The sequence below is a fragment of the Schistosoma mansoni genome (genome assembly GCF_000237925.1).
Source record: "Schistosoma mansoni, WGS project CABG00000000 data, supercontig 0214, strain Puerto Rico, whole genome shotgun sequence".
NCBI classification, from domain to species: Eukaryota; Metazoa; Platyhelminthes; class Trematoda; order Strigeidida; family Schistosomatidae; genus Schistosoma; species Schistosoma mansoni.
In genome coordinates this window covers 22,959-37,586 of record NW_017386083.1, presented here as the reverse complement: position 1 = coordinate 37,586, position 14,628 = coordinate 22,959, and the positions used below count along the sequence as shown (strand labels likewise).

Below are 14,628 nucleotides of genomic sequence, written 5' to 3'. Positions count from 1 at the left end.
ATGGAGAAGATTGGCGATTATATCATCGGTACTATGTATTTAATGGACCTTAGAGTAATTTTCTACTTGTAATGGATCCTTTTTAGTCATCTAGTACATGAACACTGATGTTACAAAAATGAATCTACTGTTCAGACGATGAATACCAGCATATATCATGAAGATCTAAAATTAAGGTGGAACCTATTTATACAGTTGTAACCACATTGTATTTATAGCAATCAAATAGCAGATCAACCTATTGAATGTAGAATCAATAAAGGATTGACATCGATTTATTTCGTCTCGCGTTAATGTATTCATAATAGTGATAATAGTAATAGCGATAATAATAATAATTCCGATAAGATTCAGTAATAGACATTAACAACTGACAAATCTTTATAATGAAAGTACGGGTCGCTTGATTCTTACATTATAGCAACTCTCCTACAATCAGTTTCGACTATGGTTAAAGTTGGTTAAGTCCTTTTATCAGCTTACTTAACAGACAATGTTATTTGGACGGTAAAAATTTGCATATTTCTTTGTACTATTGTGATCACATTACACACTCTAGCTAAAATGTTGATAGCCTAAATATTGATTGATGGATCATTCACTCCCCCATGTATATATGCACTCGAACCCTATTATTGGCCTTTGCTTTGCCTAGCTGCGTCTCATTCGATTTGACCATGAATTTGCCTTTGAATTTGCTTGCAAATGCACATTCGCCTGTGCTTCAAATTCGCTTGTTGAGCTTGTGGCCTTGTAATCTGTGCTATCCGCTAGTAAATTGTAGTTACCGCTTCTCACTGCCTTATGATATACAACACCGTTGAGATTTATATAATGACGGTTACAAAAGTGATTGATTAACGAAGCGAAGCCATTACAACATAGCTACTATAACTAAGCTGTACTAGTCTTTAAACATGGATATCTAGTCAGTAATATTTTAATACGTCTCACAAAAAATCATGCCAAAGCCTAGAATACAAAATATTAGTCTCATATTTTTTTAAACTAAACTCATAGGTCCTACTTAGTGATTTTGAACTTAAAATTCATGTAAATATTCATTTGATAATCTTTCTTTAAAGCATATAATTCGGGATTTTCGTAGAATAATTTGTTTGGGAATTTACGATAATCAGAAATGGTTTTGTGAAGATTTCAGTATTTTCATAGTTGAAATCATGAGTCAATTGAAGCTAGACCATCAAGGAAAACCTGGAAGCACAGGACGCCGTATCGTCCTATTGTGGGACTCCTCAGTAGTGCGCATCCACGATCCCGCCTCGCGAGATTCCAATCCAGAACCTACCAGTCTCGCACCAGAGCACTTAACCGATAGACCACTGAGGTTAGACCACTGATTTTAGACATTGACACCTTTGGATGCCGGCTCAGTGGTCAAGTAGTTAAGTGCTCTGGCGCGAGACTGATAGGTTCTGGGTTCGAATCTTGCAAGGCGGGATCGTGGATGCGAACTGCTGAGGAGTCCCACAATAGGACGAAACGACCATCCAATGCTTTCGGGTTTTCCATAGTGGTCTAGCTTCAATTTACGATAAAGCAAATGGCCACGGAAGCTTGGGTTTATAACTTCAAATAATATACAAATATAAAATTTTAACCATCACTTAGTTCATATTCATTAGTAGAAATACCAAAAAATTATTTTTCTTATGTTGTTTTATTTTACACTCAACTCATATTTATAAGTGTCTTCCTAATTTATTAAATAGTTAATTAGGAAACAATCAGTTGAATAGAATATGGTAATATATTAATCATCTTTCTTTAAATAAAATTAATACAAATGGTTAGTAGAGACTTATTCGATATATTTAAGAAAAAACACCCACTTCTCTTTTATTCTAGACACACCTACATATAATTTAAAGCTTTGTTTCATGAATTGATAATGCATTATGCTAAGTACAGTTAACATTGAATAATCTTTTTAGGTCGTCAATCTGTTCTCTCTCTCCATATATACATATATAAATGTTTCATGCTGGGCAATTGTATAATTATTCACATAGATTACTACTGAAGCAGTCATGCTCTAACCATTTTTGTATGGTAGACATTTATCTAATTATCGAATTCACTAACAAGCATACAACATTGTTACTCAAATAGATTTCATCTTCTTCAAAAAACATTAGCATACAAACATCCATTCACAGCTCCCTAATATCCATAGATGAGAATATTCCTTGATAGATAAAAAGCAATTAGGAGAGATAATAAATATGAACAACATTCTAATATTTTTTCGATGATAAATGAATAAACATGATACATAATTACTCTTGATTAGAATATTCATTAGAGGTTGAATTTATATTTTTAATTTTTTTTCTCTCTTTTTTTTCTCAATGACAATGTTTTTTCTTTATTAAATTGTTTTCTCTTTTTTTATTCATTTTTCTACGATAATCTAATAAAAATTTTTATTCATTTGCAAAATAGAAATGTCTTTTATTGTTTCAATTTATCCGGATATTTTAGTATACTGTTATGTTGTTAGGATGGATTAAAGTGCCAAATCGTCCATAGAGGACAACTCATTGACTCATTCAAGGTAAAGACCGGTGTTAGGCAAGGTTGCTTACTCTCACCCTTTCTTCTGGTGATCGACTGGAACATGAAGACGTCAACATCTGAAGTGAAGCATGGGATACAGTGGGCAGCTAGGATGCAGCTGGACAGTCTAGACTTCGCAGATGATCTGACTCTTCTATCACACACGCAACAACAAATACAGTAGAAAACGACCAGTGTAACAGAAGCCTCAGCAGCAGTAGGTCTCAATATAAACAAAGGGAAAAGCAAGACTCTCCTATACAACAAAGCATACACCAATCGAATCAAACTTGAAGGAGAAGCTTTGGAGGATGTAAAATCCTTTACATATCTGGGAAGCATCATTGATGAAAACGGTGGATCTGATGCAGATGTGAAGGCAAGGATCGGCAAAGCAAGAGTAGCATATCTACAACTGAAGAACATATGGAACTCAAAACAATTGGCAACCAACACCAAGATCAGAATTTTCAATGCAAATGTCAAGACAGTTCTTCTGTATGGGGCGGAAACCTGGACAACTACGAAATCCATCATCCATATGATACAGGTGCTTATTGACGGTTGTCTACGCAAGATACTTCGGATCCGTTGGCCAGACACTATCAGCAACAAGTTACTGTGGGAGACACCAAACTAGATCCCAGCGGAGGAAGAAATCAGGAAGAAGCGCTGGAAGTGGATAGGACAGACATTGAGGAAAGCAGCTAACTGCTCCACAAGACTAGCTCTCACATGGAATCTTGACAGCCGAAGGAGAGGGGGAAGACCAAAGAACACATTACGCCGAGAAACGGAGATTGACATGAGAAGAATGAATAAAAATTGGATAGAACTAGAAGGGCAGGTCCAGGACAGAGTGGGTTGGAGAAATCTGGTCGGCGGCCTATGCTCCATTGGGAGTAACAAGTGTAAGTAAGTAAGTTATCTTGTTATAAATTCACTGATACAAATAGATGTTATGGTGAATAGATGTAGAGTTAATCCTGTCAAAATGAACAGTGACATTTATCTACTGATGAAGTTTAATGTGGATAGAGGTACATTGGTTAGTCACTAACATTCACATGATATACTCCAAAATTTAATAATCATTATGAACATGTGAAATGTTGTGAGTGTACATTTGAGAAGTGTCAAGTCAGGTAGAAACAGCTGTCCAGTGCTATTAAGCTTATTAAGTTTCGTTGGATAATGTAAGTTTTTACCAAAAGTTATTCTACAGTAGTATAAGACCTACAAAATATCATTTTTGTAAGTAATTAAAATATTTAGTAAAATCAATGTTAGAACTAAGTGATTGTTTTTTTCTTTTTGGATATTTTTTATAGACTGGTAATAATTGCCGTCAATGGTTAATAAGCGCTACTTTACAGTACCCTTTTAAACTCCATCCACAAGCCTAAATATCTGATCAATTTCCATTCAATACTAATTCCCATAAAGTAGCTTACCAACTTGGTATATAGGGGTAACCATATTTACAAAATGTTATTTCTAAGGATCATCATGTTTCTGGATGTTTATAAAATAGACAAACTAAAAAATACTTCATGCGAAAATTCTTTTAATCTAGACGAAATTCTTTTATTCAAGCATTTTTGATTTAAACTTTATACTGTCATGTAATTTTAAGGCAAATATTCTTGCACAAACTTTACATTGACAGATTAAGGGTTTATTAAAGATGACGGAAAACGATGTAGGTACTTGCTTCTACTGAGTAAAATCTTAGAAGCACACACCAAGTTTCGACTGAGCAGTCAACCATAGGACATTCAAGATTCTCGAAGAACGCAAAATGCTTGAACTTCTGATTGACCTGTTGTAAAGGTTTAAAATGGAACACTCTCATAGTGTTGTGGATTTTTATTATTGAGGAGTCTCATACTAGTAGATTAGGTAGGTTAGCAGTAATTTTCTCAGACTTAACACTTTCTATCTAACATTTATCCTGAAAATTTTCACTATTTTTCTGTCTAGTTAGTGACAAGATATAGAAATTTCACCTTACTCTTTAATCTGTTTTAATTTCATTGTTGCTACAGTAAACACTTTAAATAGGGTAGAAACGTTTATTTATGATTGTGATTTTTAATAAACTGTAAAATGGAAATATGAGTTCTAGTCAGCTAATAATTTTGACATAAAGTATCATCTATAGCAAGGATATGGTAAACTGGTGCAAGCTTGAACAAATGAAATTAAAAAAATTTATCAATCTTTCTAACAGGATATATCCCGTACTTTGATAATATATGACTGAAAGTAAGATCATTCGAAAATTCTGAAAGATCATCAGAAACGTGGATCTGGTTCCTAAATTTTTTTTCTTATTTATGTACACAGTTAATTATACGTCCAAATGAGTAAATACTTATTATATTCACATACTAACCTGTAAAATAAAACACTGATATTGTAACACAATCATATATCGTCTTCAGATTAATTCATTCACAATTATAATAAGAATTAAGAAATTTATTGAAGTGAATTTTCAATTTCATTCTTAATTGTTTACTTAATTCCATAATGTTAATCATTCAGTAAGTAAACAGTTAAAAGATGCGAAAACAACAAAAACAAAGTCGACAACAACAACAGCTACAGCGATGACAACATAAATACATATAAATGTGTTACCTGGTCACAATTCTTACTCTAGCTTATGAGCTTTGTAAATACATATATACATATCGTTCGTTTGTTCATAGATCGGCTTATTTTTTTAAGTTAATTTCCTTGTTTATCTAATTTTTTTGTTTGTAGAAGAGTATTTCATTTTTTCCCCTTGCTTACTAAATGAACAATAATGATAAATAATGTAAATACGTACTTAATAAATGAGTGTGTAAACTATTCAAATTATGTTTTCTACTTCCTCATTGTGGCTTCCAAAAAAAATAAATAAATAAACAAACAAACAAGAAAGGAAGTGAAAATATTTGTAGAATAAATCAAATCAACCCAATCCAGTAAATTAATGCAATTCTGAAATCAAAACAAAACAAACAAGCAACTCATCTAGAAATGTGAATTTTTTTTTTTAAAAAAATGTATCAAAATAATAAAATGAGTTATTGAAGTATAGTTAACCTATGCTTCAATGCACATGCATGTGTTTGCTTGTCATATTTTATCAAATATGAATTGTAATTACTTATTTAAATCACTTACACTATCAATAATGTTTGTTTATAAAAACAGTGTTTCTTTCATTCACTTGGTATTTTTCGTTTGTATTTCCCCATTGCAGGTACATCTAGCTGAAGAGTCCCAAATAAGACGAAACGCGCATCCTGGATTCCACCACTGGTCACTATCCATCTTTGGTCATATTGTAGTGAACAAGAACACGAGTGAGGACAATCGGATGTATTTTAGCATAACATTACAGAATATCTTATTCAAATATGAGAACTATATAGTGAACAGTTAATTTGCAAAATAACGATCAGTTGTCTCAATTTGATTGTTTATTCTGCAAATATCCATCCATAGTCTCTGATTATAATTGTTCATGCATTTTCGTACCAATTGCGTGCCTTTCCCGTTCTTTCTTCATCGATCTTCTACTGAAATACATTCAATCCCCAACCATCACCATATACTACTTATGTGGATATCAGTAACCCACACCACAATATTGTTTCTTTCAATGTGTAATATGGCTTTCTATATTTTCAAATAATAAACTATTGTTTATTAAACAATTTCACCACTACAGCTTCATAAACAACAAAGATGTGACCAACATTATTAGGTAGGAAAATTAAAGATTGCCATAAATTACCCAAGATAACCTGAGAAATTCATACCGTATATTTTATTGCAATCTATGGTTTATCAACTGTAGTTACTATCCAATTGAAATTTGATTTACGAACGAATATCAATTTATAATACATTTCATATGATTGAACATAAATTCTTTTAATCCCAGATTACAGTTAGACATTCAATAAGCAAGCTTAGTCTCTACAGTCTTCACAAATTCTTTCGATGTAAAATTATTTTGAAATGAGAATTTGTTAACATAAAAGAATACGGTCATCAATTTTTTTATCAATACTATTCATAGCAAATATTTGACGAAATGATTACTTCACAAACACATTTTCTTATGTTACATCAAAGATTGGTAGTGAACATACCAGTAAAGATTACATGCAGAAATATTCATGTCTACTCAATAATTTTTATCGTCAGAACGAGGATTTGTCAAGATCGTGGTTTTTTCCGACAGTTGAATTCGTGAGTTTAAGCTAAAATGCCAGTAAAGACCTGGAAGCACTGGATAACCGTTTCATTCCAATATTGGGCTCCTCAGTAGCGTGCATCCTCGACAGTGTACAAGGGGCTCAGATCCCAAACATTTGGTCTCATGCGCGAACGCTTAACCTGCAGACCACTGAGCTGCTATCCACCAGCGTTGTTATTATATAGAAAAATAATACTGGACTTGCTTTACTGCAGTTATATCACAAATGGATATTTTTCTATTTTACAAAATCGATGATTTAGTTTTGGTTCAGAAAATAACTGTCATTGCATTTCATTCAAGATTTCCACTTACATACTATCGAACATGAATGCTTTCATGATAATTTTTTTAAAGAATCCTGTCTACCTACTAGCCCAAAATAAATTTGATTATATTCTAGCTTTTACAATTTCAAAGATTGATTAATTGAAAATGCTCTTAATCCAAACAATCTTTTTCTTAACTGTTTATAGTAAGTCGATTCAAACCGTGTCATAATCGATCTGATGTAGAGAAACTGAACTCTTTTTCCAAAAGCAGTCAAAAATTACAGAGAAAACAATAAACCATATGATGATATATTGTAGGTTTCAAGCAGAGGTTGTATATACTTTAAATATGAACATCTACTATTAACTTCTCATTGAATTACGAAAATTTATTTGTTCATATTTATGTATCAGAAGATGGTTTGTTGTGGAGATTGTAGTAATCTAATAGTTGAGTTCATGAGTAAATTAAAGCTAGACCACCATGGAAAACTTGGAAGCATTGGACAGCCGTTTCAATCTAGTATGAAAATCCTCAGCGAGATAAAGTTTTTTTAAAAAACTCAATTTGAAAGTTGACTTGTTCTAAGGTTAAAATTCTAAATTTTAAAGAATAATAAACGAGCTTACCAGAAACATGTGGTTCATGGGCAAAAATATACATGTCGAATGTGCTTATTAAATGTAATCAAAAATGAACAGAACTAGAATTTTCTATTTACTTAACATAATTTTCAATTAAATCCACTCGATGCAACGACTACTGAGTTTTAATAACTTCTTGTTTCCCAGCTTTGGCTTGATATTATTTCATTGACCATAGCATTTCTTTTAATTAAAAACAACATTGTCAAAACTTTCTGTAATAATTTAATTGAAGCAATAAATAAATAAAAAAGCTGATAAAATTCATTTAATAGTGTCATTTTGCGAAATTTCAGATTTATATTTACCATTTACTGACAGCGGATTTAGAATCTTTAATTACCGACTCGTACTCTTATCTTAATTTTGAGATTACAATGAGAAAACATGACCTCTAGGGCTAAATAAACCAGAAATAATATATATGTAGACAAATAGTAATAGTGGGTGAAGAGTGAGCTTCACTAACAGTTCACTGAAGTGACAAAAGAAGAACACTATTCCATACCTGACAGTTTTTCTTACAACAATCTGAAATTTCCGTCATATATTTCAGCAATCTGAAGTCGCGAATTTAGCATTTGTTACCAATTAACTGATAGCAAGGTCATGTAAATGCCGAAAAGTTGGTAAGCCACGGGACAGCTGCTTGTAGCATTGTCGTTTTTCACTGGTTCTTCCAAAAGGTGTTTTTGGAGTGAACTTTTGTTATTTCAGCTGATCTAAACAAATTGTTGGACGTAACATACACTTAATCATAGAATAATTGATTGAGTTCACTTCCGAAATGTTTGCACAACAATATCGAGTACGTCCAGTCGTAGAAAACCATTTTAAAACCTTGGAAAATGTTTAGGCTGTCAAACATGGATATTTACAAAATTAATGAGCTATACAAAGTGAGACGAAACTGAAAACAAATTACAGAATTAGAAAATTTAATTTACATTTTGTGGCTCATTCATAAAAATTCCCTTTTTAAAAGATGGATCATCATATTTATTACTGACTAGATTGATTACTTAAGATCATTTTGAAAAAATAGTCCGTATATCTCTCAAATTAATATTCATAGAGCATTATGAACGCTAAAGCATTGTAGTGTGGTCTACTTATATCCATATAAGTAGTATATGACGACGATCAGACATAGAATGTATTTTGGCAGAAGACCGATAAGGAAAGAACTGAAATAAAGCGCTATTGGTAGGCAAATGCATGAACAATGGAATTAGAGAAGTTGGACTGATATTTACAGAAGGAACACGAAGATTGAGACAATTGGTTGTTATTTTGCAAATTAATTGTTTGCTGTATGGTTATCAGAATTTAGGGAGATAATCTGTAATTTGTGCCTAAATATATTCGATTGTCGCCAACTAGTGTTCTGTTCACAACAGCATCATCCATGAGATAAAGAAATGATATAATTAATTAAAGTTTTAAGTTATCCGTGTACTGTTCATAAAATGTGACGAATATCAAAAGGTTTATTTTACCTAAAAAATATAGGAAATGAGTTTACAGTTTTTATTGTTATTGTTTTGTAGAAATCAATTCGATGAGGTTTTTTTCAAGTAGATCACAAGGAAACCTCTTCAAACTAATGAATTTTTTTGTATGTGAAAACCACTTATGTGAATGGTACTTCTGTATGTGTATTGACTTAATTAATTGACGAAAAACGTAAATGAATAAATTATATTTCTTTATTGTTTTTTGTCCTTTGAAGCAATATTTCTTGATCACTATTGTTTTCGTCTTGAATAAAATAAATGTTTCGTTGTACTACTATTAATTTAATTCAGTAGAATTCAATACATTACAATCAATTTATTCTGAAATAAAACTTGACTGATAACTCTTATAAAATCAGTATTTATGTATAATGAAGTTGAAGACGGACAATGAACATGTCTTTTGTTTATTTGTTACACTTGATCAAGTAGTCTTTAACAAAAAAGGGTGAATTTCTGAAACTATCTTCTTGATGAAGAATGATTAAAATTTCAGAGAAATACTTTTCATTTGCAATGTTAATTAGACAAAATTTAAGGTCTAGTGTGTTGGTTTCTAAGGCGATATATTTGACTGTATGGAAAACAAAAACAAAATTATCTACTTGTGTAAAATATGACTTGAAATTAACGTACACCGCGTAACCTAACGAATAGATATTTAAACATTTTAGGTAGTTAATTCTTTGCCCTCTACAAATATTATCAACTTAGTCTTTAGAAATTTCTATTTGGTGTTTCAATAAAGTCATCTACACAAGTTTAAAAAGTATTAGAAGTCGATGTTTATCTTCATTGGAATACGTTGATCATTAAAATCATAAAAATCTTCGTAATTCTCAGTTGTCTAAGAATACCCTTAGAAGTGGCACCATGAGTTAATCCTCATTTGTTTCAAAAAAACAAACTGTCATCTTTAAGTCTGAACAGTGGTCGCTGTCGAATAACTAAGTACATATAAGTCAATAAAGCTGTCATTTTAAGCAGTTACAATTGTGGTCAAGATACAAAAACGTGATGATTTAATGAGCAACTGTAGAAAGTTCTTGAAGTAAGGATTTTTTAAAGCGACCCATGAGAATGTAAAATATGCATTCACTTACTCTAAAGATTTGTAAGATTTCTATCGAAAAAATTAAGACTTCTGATTTAAATAACAGAAGTCATCTACATGATTATGTTTCACATAAAAGCAATGATAACCGTTATATTCATAAAATCCCAATTTATATGTAACTACTTAACTAAAATCTTCCTTTAGTCTAATGAAAATAAAAAAAGAAAATGGTTTTAGGAAAATAATTATACGTGCATGACAAATAAAGTTGTCGTTTGTACAGATATATCCTAAGAATCTGTCCTATTGGAATATTTTGGAGAACACCTATCCTCATGCCTAGTTATTCATTTATTCTTTCATTCATCCATTCATAGTAATAAATATCTTAAAAGCAACACAGACATAAACTTCACTATGCAATAACATTAATGTCAATATCAGTTCATTCTATTTATGACAGTTAAATTTGCATTTTGTCCAACCTACAACTAAATTCACATGCCTATCTTTTTACCTGTGTCTGTACTAATAAATATCACATAAACCTACTTTGTATAACATTGGTTATGAATTTCCTAATATACATTTATACTTCTGTTTTGTTTGTGTGTATTCATTTTTCTCTAAAACCATAGTGATATAACACTTCTTCAACATACTCAATGGAAATCTTTTTGTACATCGGTGTATATTATAGACTTCAGGGTATCATTCAGTGGTCATTAACATATTTATCATCATGTAAGCCATATTAACTCTTCTCCACATTAAAACTAATTATAAATTCTCGCCATAGATATTGAATTAGTATAATCCGGTAAGAATTATTTGTATCGGAGTGGTGAGTATTTTACTTGAGATCACATGAAGAATTTATAGGCATCTATTATTGTACATATATATATGTTTACATATATATAAACATATGCTAATAAGATACAAGCGCATCTAATTAGTATTGATAAATATGTATTGAAAATCAGTATCTTTTTAAATAGTCATTTACTACTACTATTACTAATCATAAACTCAAAATATTTACACTTTTCCCACGTAAATACTATAAATAGCTTTGTTTTCAGATAAAAATAATTTCAAATTATATTTCTGTTTTAAATTTTACAGCAAACGACACTTGAAAATTTAATTCATACGTCTAGTTTGTAAACATTCACATAATAGTTAGTTAGAGAATTAGATTCCTCTTGCTTGATTTCCTGCTCCAATAATTTACGGAAATACTTCACATTATTAAAATGGGATACAAAAAGCGAACTATTTACTATGTTAGTTACATTTTCTGTAGATAAAATAAACAAAGTCACACTTCATTTACACACTAAAGTATATGTAAGTAAAGCGATAAATAAACAGTGTATCGTATATCTGATGTTCTTTATAAGTGTAATTAAAACCACAAACACGAAAAATGTGTAAACAGGATGTCCCCACTTCAAGAAGTAACTAAATACAACTATATTCCCTAACTTATTTGGTTACTGAATTAATTTACTAAAGATACATGTGATCTATCGTCGAGTCAAAGTGGTCTTAACAATCAAAATATTCTAGCTGACTATATCATATTAGTTCCAATAATTGCCGATCAGTTCCATGAAGCTACATCAATTGAGTTAACCTGCAAAAGGATCAACAGTGTGCGAGTACAAATCTATGTTTAAAATGTACCGTTTACACGTCCTGATTTTCTTAACCTATATGCTGGAGAAATAATTTTCAATGTAGTCACTGCTTATGTCATACATAGTAAGTAAAAACATACTCATTTAGTTATATGAATACGTCTATTTAGACAAAAGAATGAGATAAAACCCACGTACTACCTTACAATTTTTCATGACTATCCTGAACCCTGTAATTCATAACTACAAATATGAAAAACTGAGAAAAAATTATAAAAGAATTTCGTTGGAGCCAATTCATTGACAATAACATCGAATACATCCAAAAAAAATAGTAGTTTAAAGATGCCCATAGAATATTCAAAAATGAATAATATTTGAGCGAACAATTGTTTTCAATAACTTCATCATCAGGCTCTACAGTTATAAGTCCATAATTATTATGATATTTTACAAAGGCCAAAATGAGGCACATATTAATTAAGTTGACAATGTTATGTGCTAAAAATGGTGAACGTTTGCATCTGTTACGACATACATACTTCAAAATTGTGTTATTTATAAATTAGAAAGGTCATTTAATAAAGGTCAAAATGATTTGCAATAAAGTGTCCAGTCACAATCAGTATAATAGTAATTTAGGAAAAGTGAAAATGCGAAAAAAATTGTGTGAATAAGGTACATAGTAGGAGAATTTCATCTTGTCAATTGAGATAATAATGATAAATAGTAATAATAATAAGATTGGTGTGTGAATATAATATGTAATAAAAGGGGGTGTTATCAAGGTAATTAAGATGAACGAATTGGAAATGATGGATGTGAAGATTAAGATAGAGGTGATCAACTAAAACAAAAGAAAGAAAAAAAGGGGTTTATAATATATAGTTTAGGTATCCGGTGATCCAGTCGTAGGCCAAGGTAAACATAGAGGTTGGATATACCTTTTCTGGATGCATAAGTTTGGTTTCCTGGAGTTGATCCAGATGGCTTCGGCCATGTAAAGTAATCGTAATCTAGTTCTTTGAGGTAGTTTTCGGAACTTGATATAAAACAGAGAAGGCTTCCTCTATTTTGATATGATGTTCACTGTCTACCAAGTGAGAAAGGATGGCACTGTTAATGGATTTAGTGATTCCTTTTCCCAACCATGTTGGTACATGTTCACGAATACGCATGGATAAAGTCGTATTTGAATTAATTATTTCCATAGAGTGTAATTACGAACGAAAAAATATTACAGAATATATAGGAATAATATATTTGTAAAATCTCAGAGAATGAATTTGAATTAAATCCAACGTTTCGCCTGGCAATCTGGTCCAAGCTTTTTCATGGAATTCCTTGAATATCTCAATGTTTTACATCAACTCAGCGCCCAAAGACTGTGAAACTATTCGCTCTAATTTGGATGAAAGTTCTTATAAATTACAGAATAAATAGCAAGTAACTCTAAAACTTAGCAGAAAAATATTAAAAATGGAGAGCAGATGTATAGTATGAATCTTATATCAAAAACTATGACAAACTAGCTGACAAATAATATTTGACTTACCCTACTGTTCTAGAGGATTCCAATTAACCATAAGAATTAATTACTCACTAGAAAATATCTTCAATTAATTAACACACAGTATGGTAATCAATATCAGATTAATGTAGAAGTGATAGAATTTTCTAAACTCGTTACATAATAATTAAACTATAGAACTTAACTGTCATGTATATTTCTACTAGTTTGAGCTTCTTTTAACATCATATAATCTTATGATATTAATCATATTTATAATGACAAAATGATCTAATTATAAAGTCAAATTGAAATTAACTAAACTATTGAAACCTCAGAAATAATAACTGGAATCATCTTTCAAAAAATTTAAAAACAAAATTATGTTTTCCTTCTTATTTTTTTTCTTTATTATTCAGCCAACACATTCTGTTTATTTTATTTCATATAAAATATCATATGAGAAAGAGGCAAAAGTGAAATTAATCATCAATGACAGTAAATTAGAACCAAAACATCATCATCATCATTAATAACAACAGTAACATCAAATTGAATAACGGAAACATTGAACAAGTGAATAAAATTATATATATGGTAAAGAGTTCAGTAGAGACAAGCGAGAAAAAAAATATAGTGAGAGTATCTCATTGTATTATTGTATTCATATATATATTTATGCATGTATGTATGTATGTAAGTTTGCTAGTGGTAGATAGGAAGATGTTTAATTGTTTCTCCCCTTTTTTTCTTCTTCTTCAGGAAATGAAATAAAAGTTATTCTTCTCTTAAGAAAATAAAATTCAGATGGAAATCTCATGTAAGTTTTGTAAACATTGAAATTGTGCGTGTTGTTACAATGGTCATTCTATAGTTTACAATATATAACTGCAGATGAATGCCTTACATTAAATAGTAATTTCAAATAATGTCGTCATTACTGGATGAAAATGTATAAAAATATAAAAAAAAATTAATAATAATAATCTGATGAAGTGGAATATATTTTTATGTACAAATAAGAATTAAGTTTTTATTTGAAATAAGATTACTGTAAACGAGAGATGTAATGATTAAAAGTAAATGATTAGCTAACTACATTACTCAATTACTTACTTACTTAGTTATATATGCTTG

General features: G+C 30.6%; 1 protein-coding gene across 1 annotated transcript; it reads left to right on the top strand.

The window, feature by feature from the left end:
• Smp_151330 (hypothetical protein) lies at window positions 1–14,024 on the top strand (the record flags this gene model as incomplete). The annotated part of the gene is made up of 2 exons (XM_018792443.1): window positions 1–54; window positions 13,911–14,024. The coding sequence occupies 2 exons, from the start codon at window positions 1–3 to the stop codon at window positions 14,022–14,024; spliced, it is 168 nt and encodes a 55-aa protein (XP_018647225.1).
• Between the last annotated feature and the right edge of the window lie 604 nt (window positions 14,025–14,628).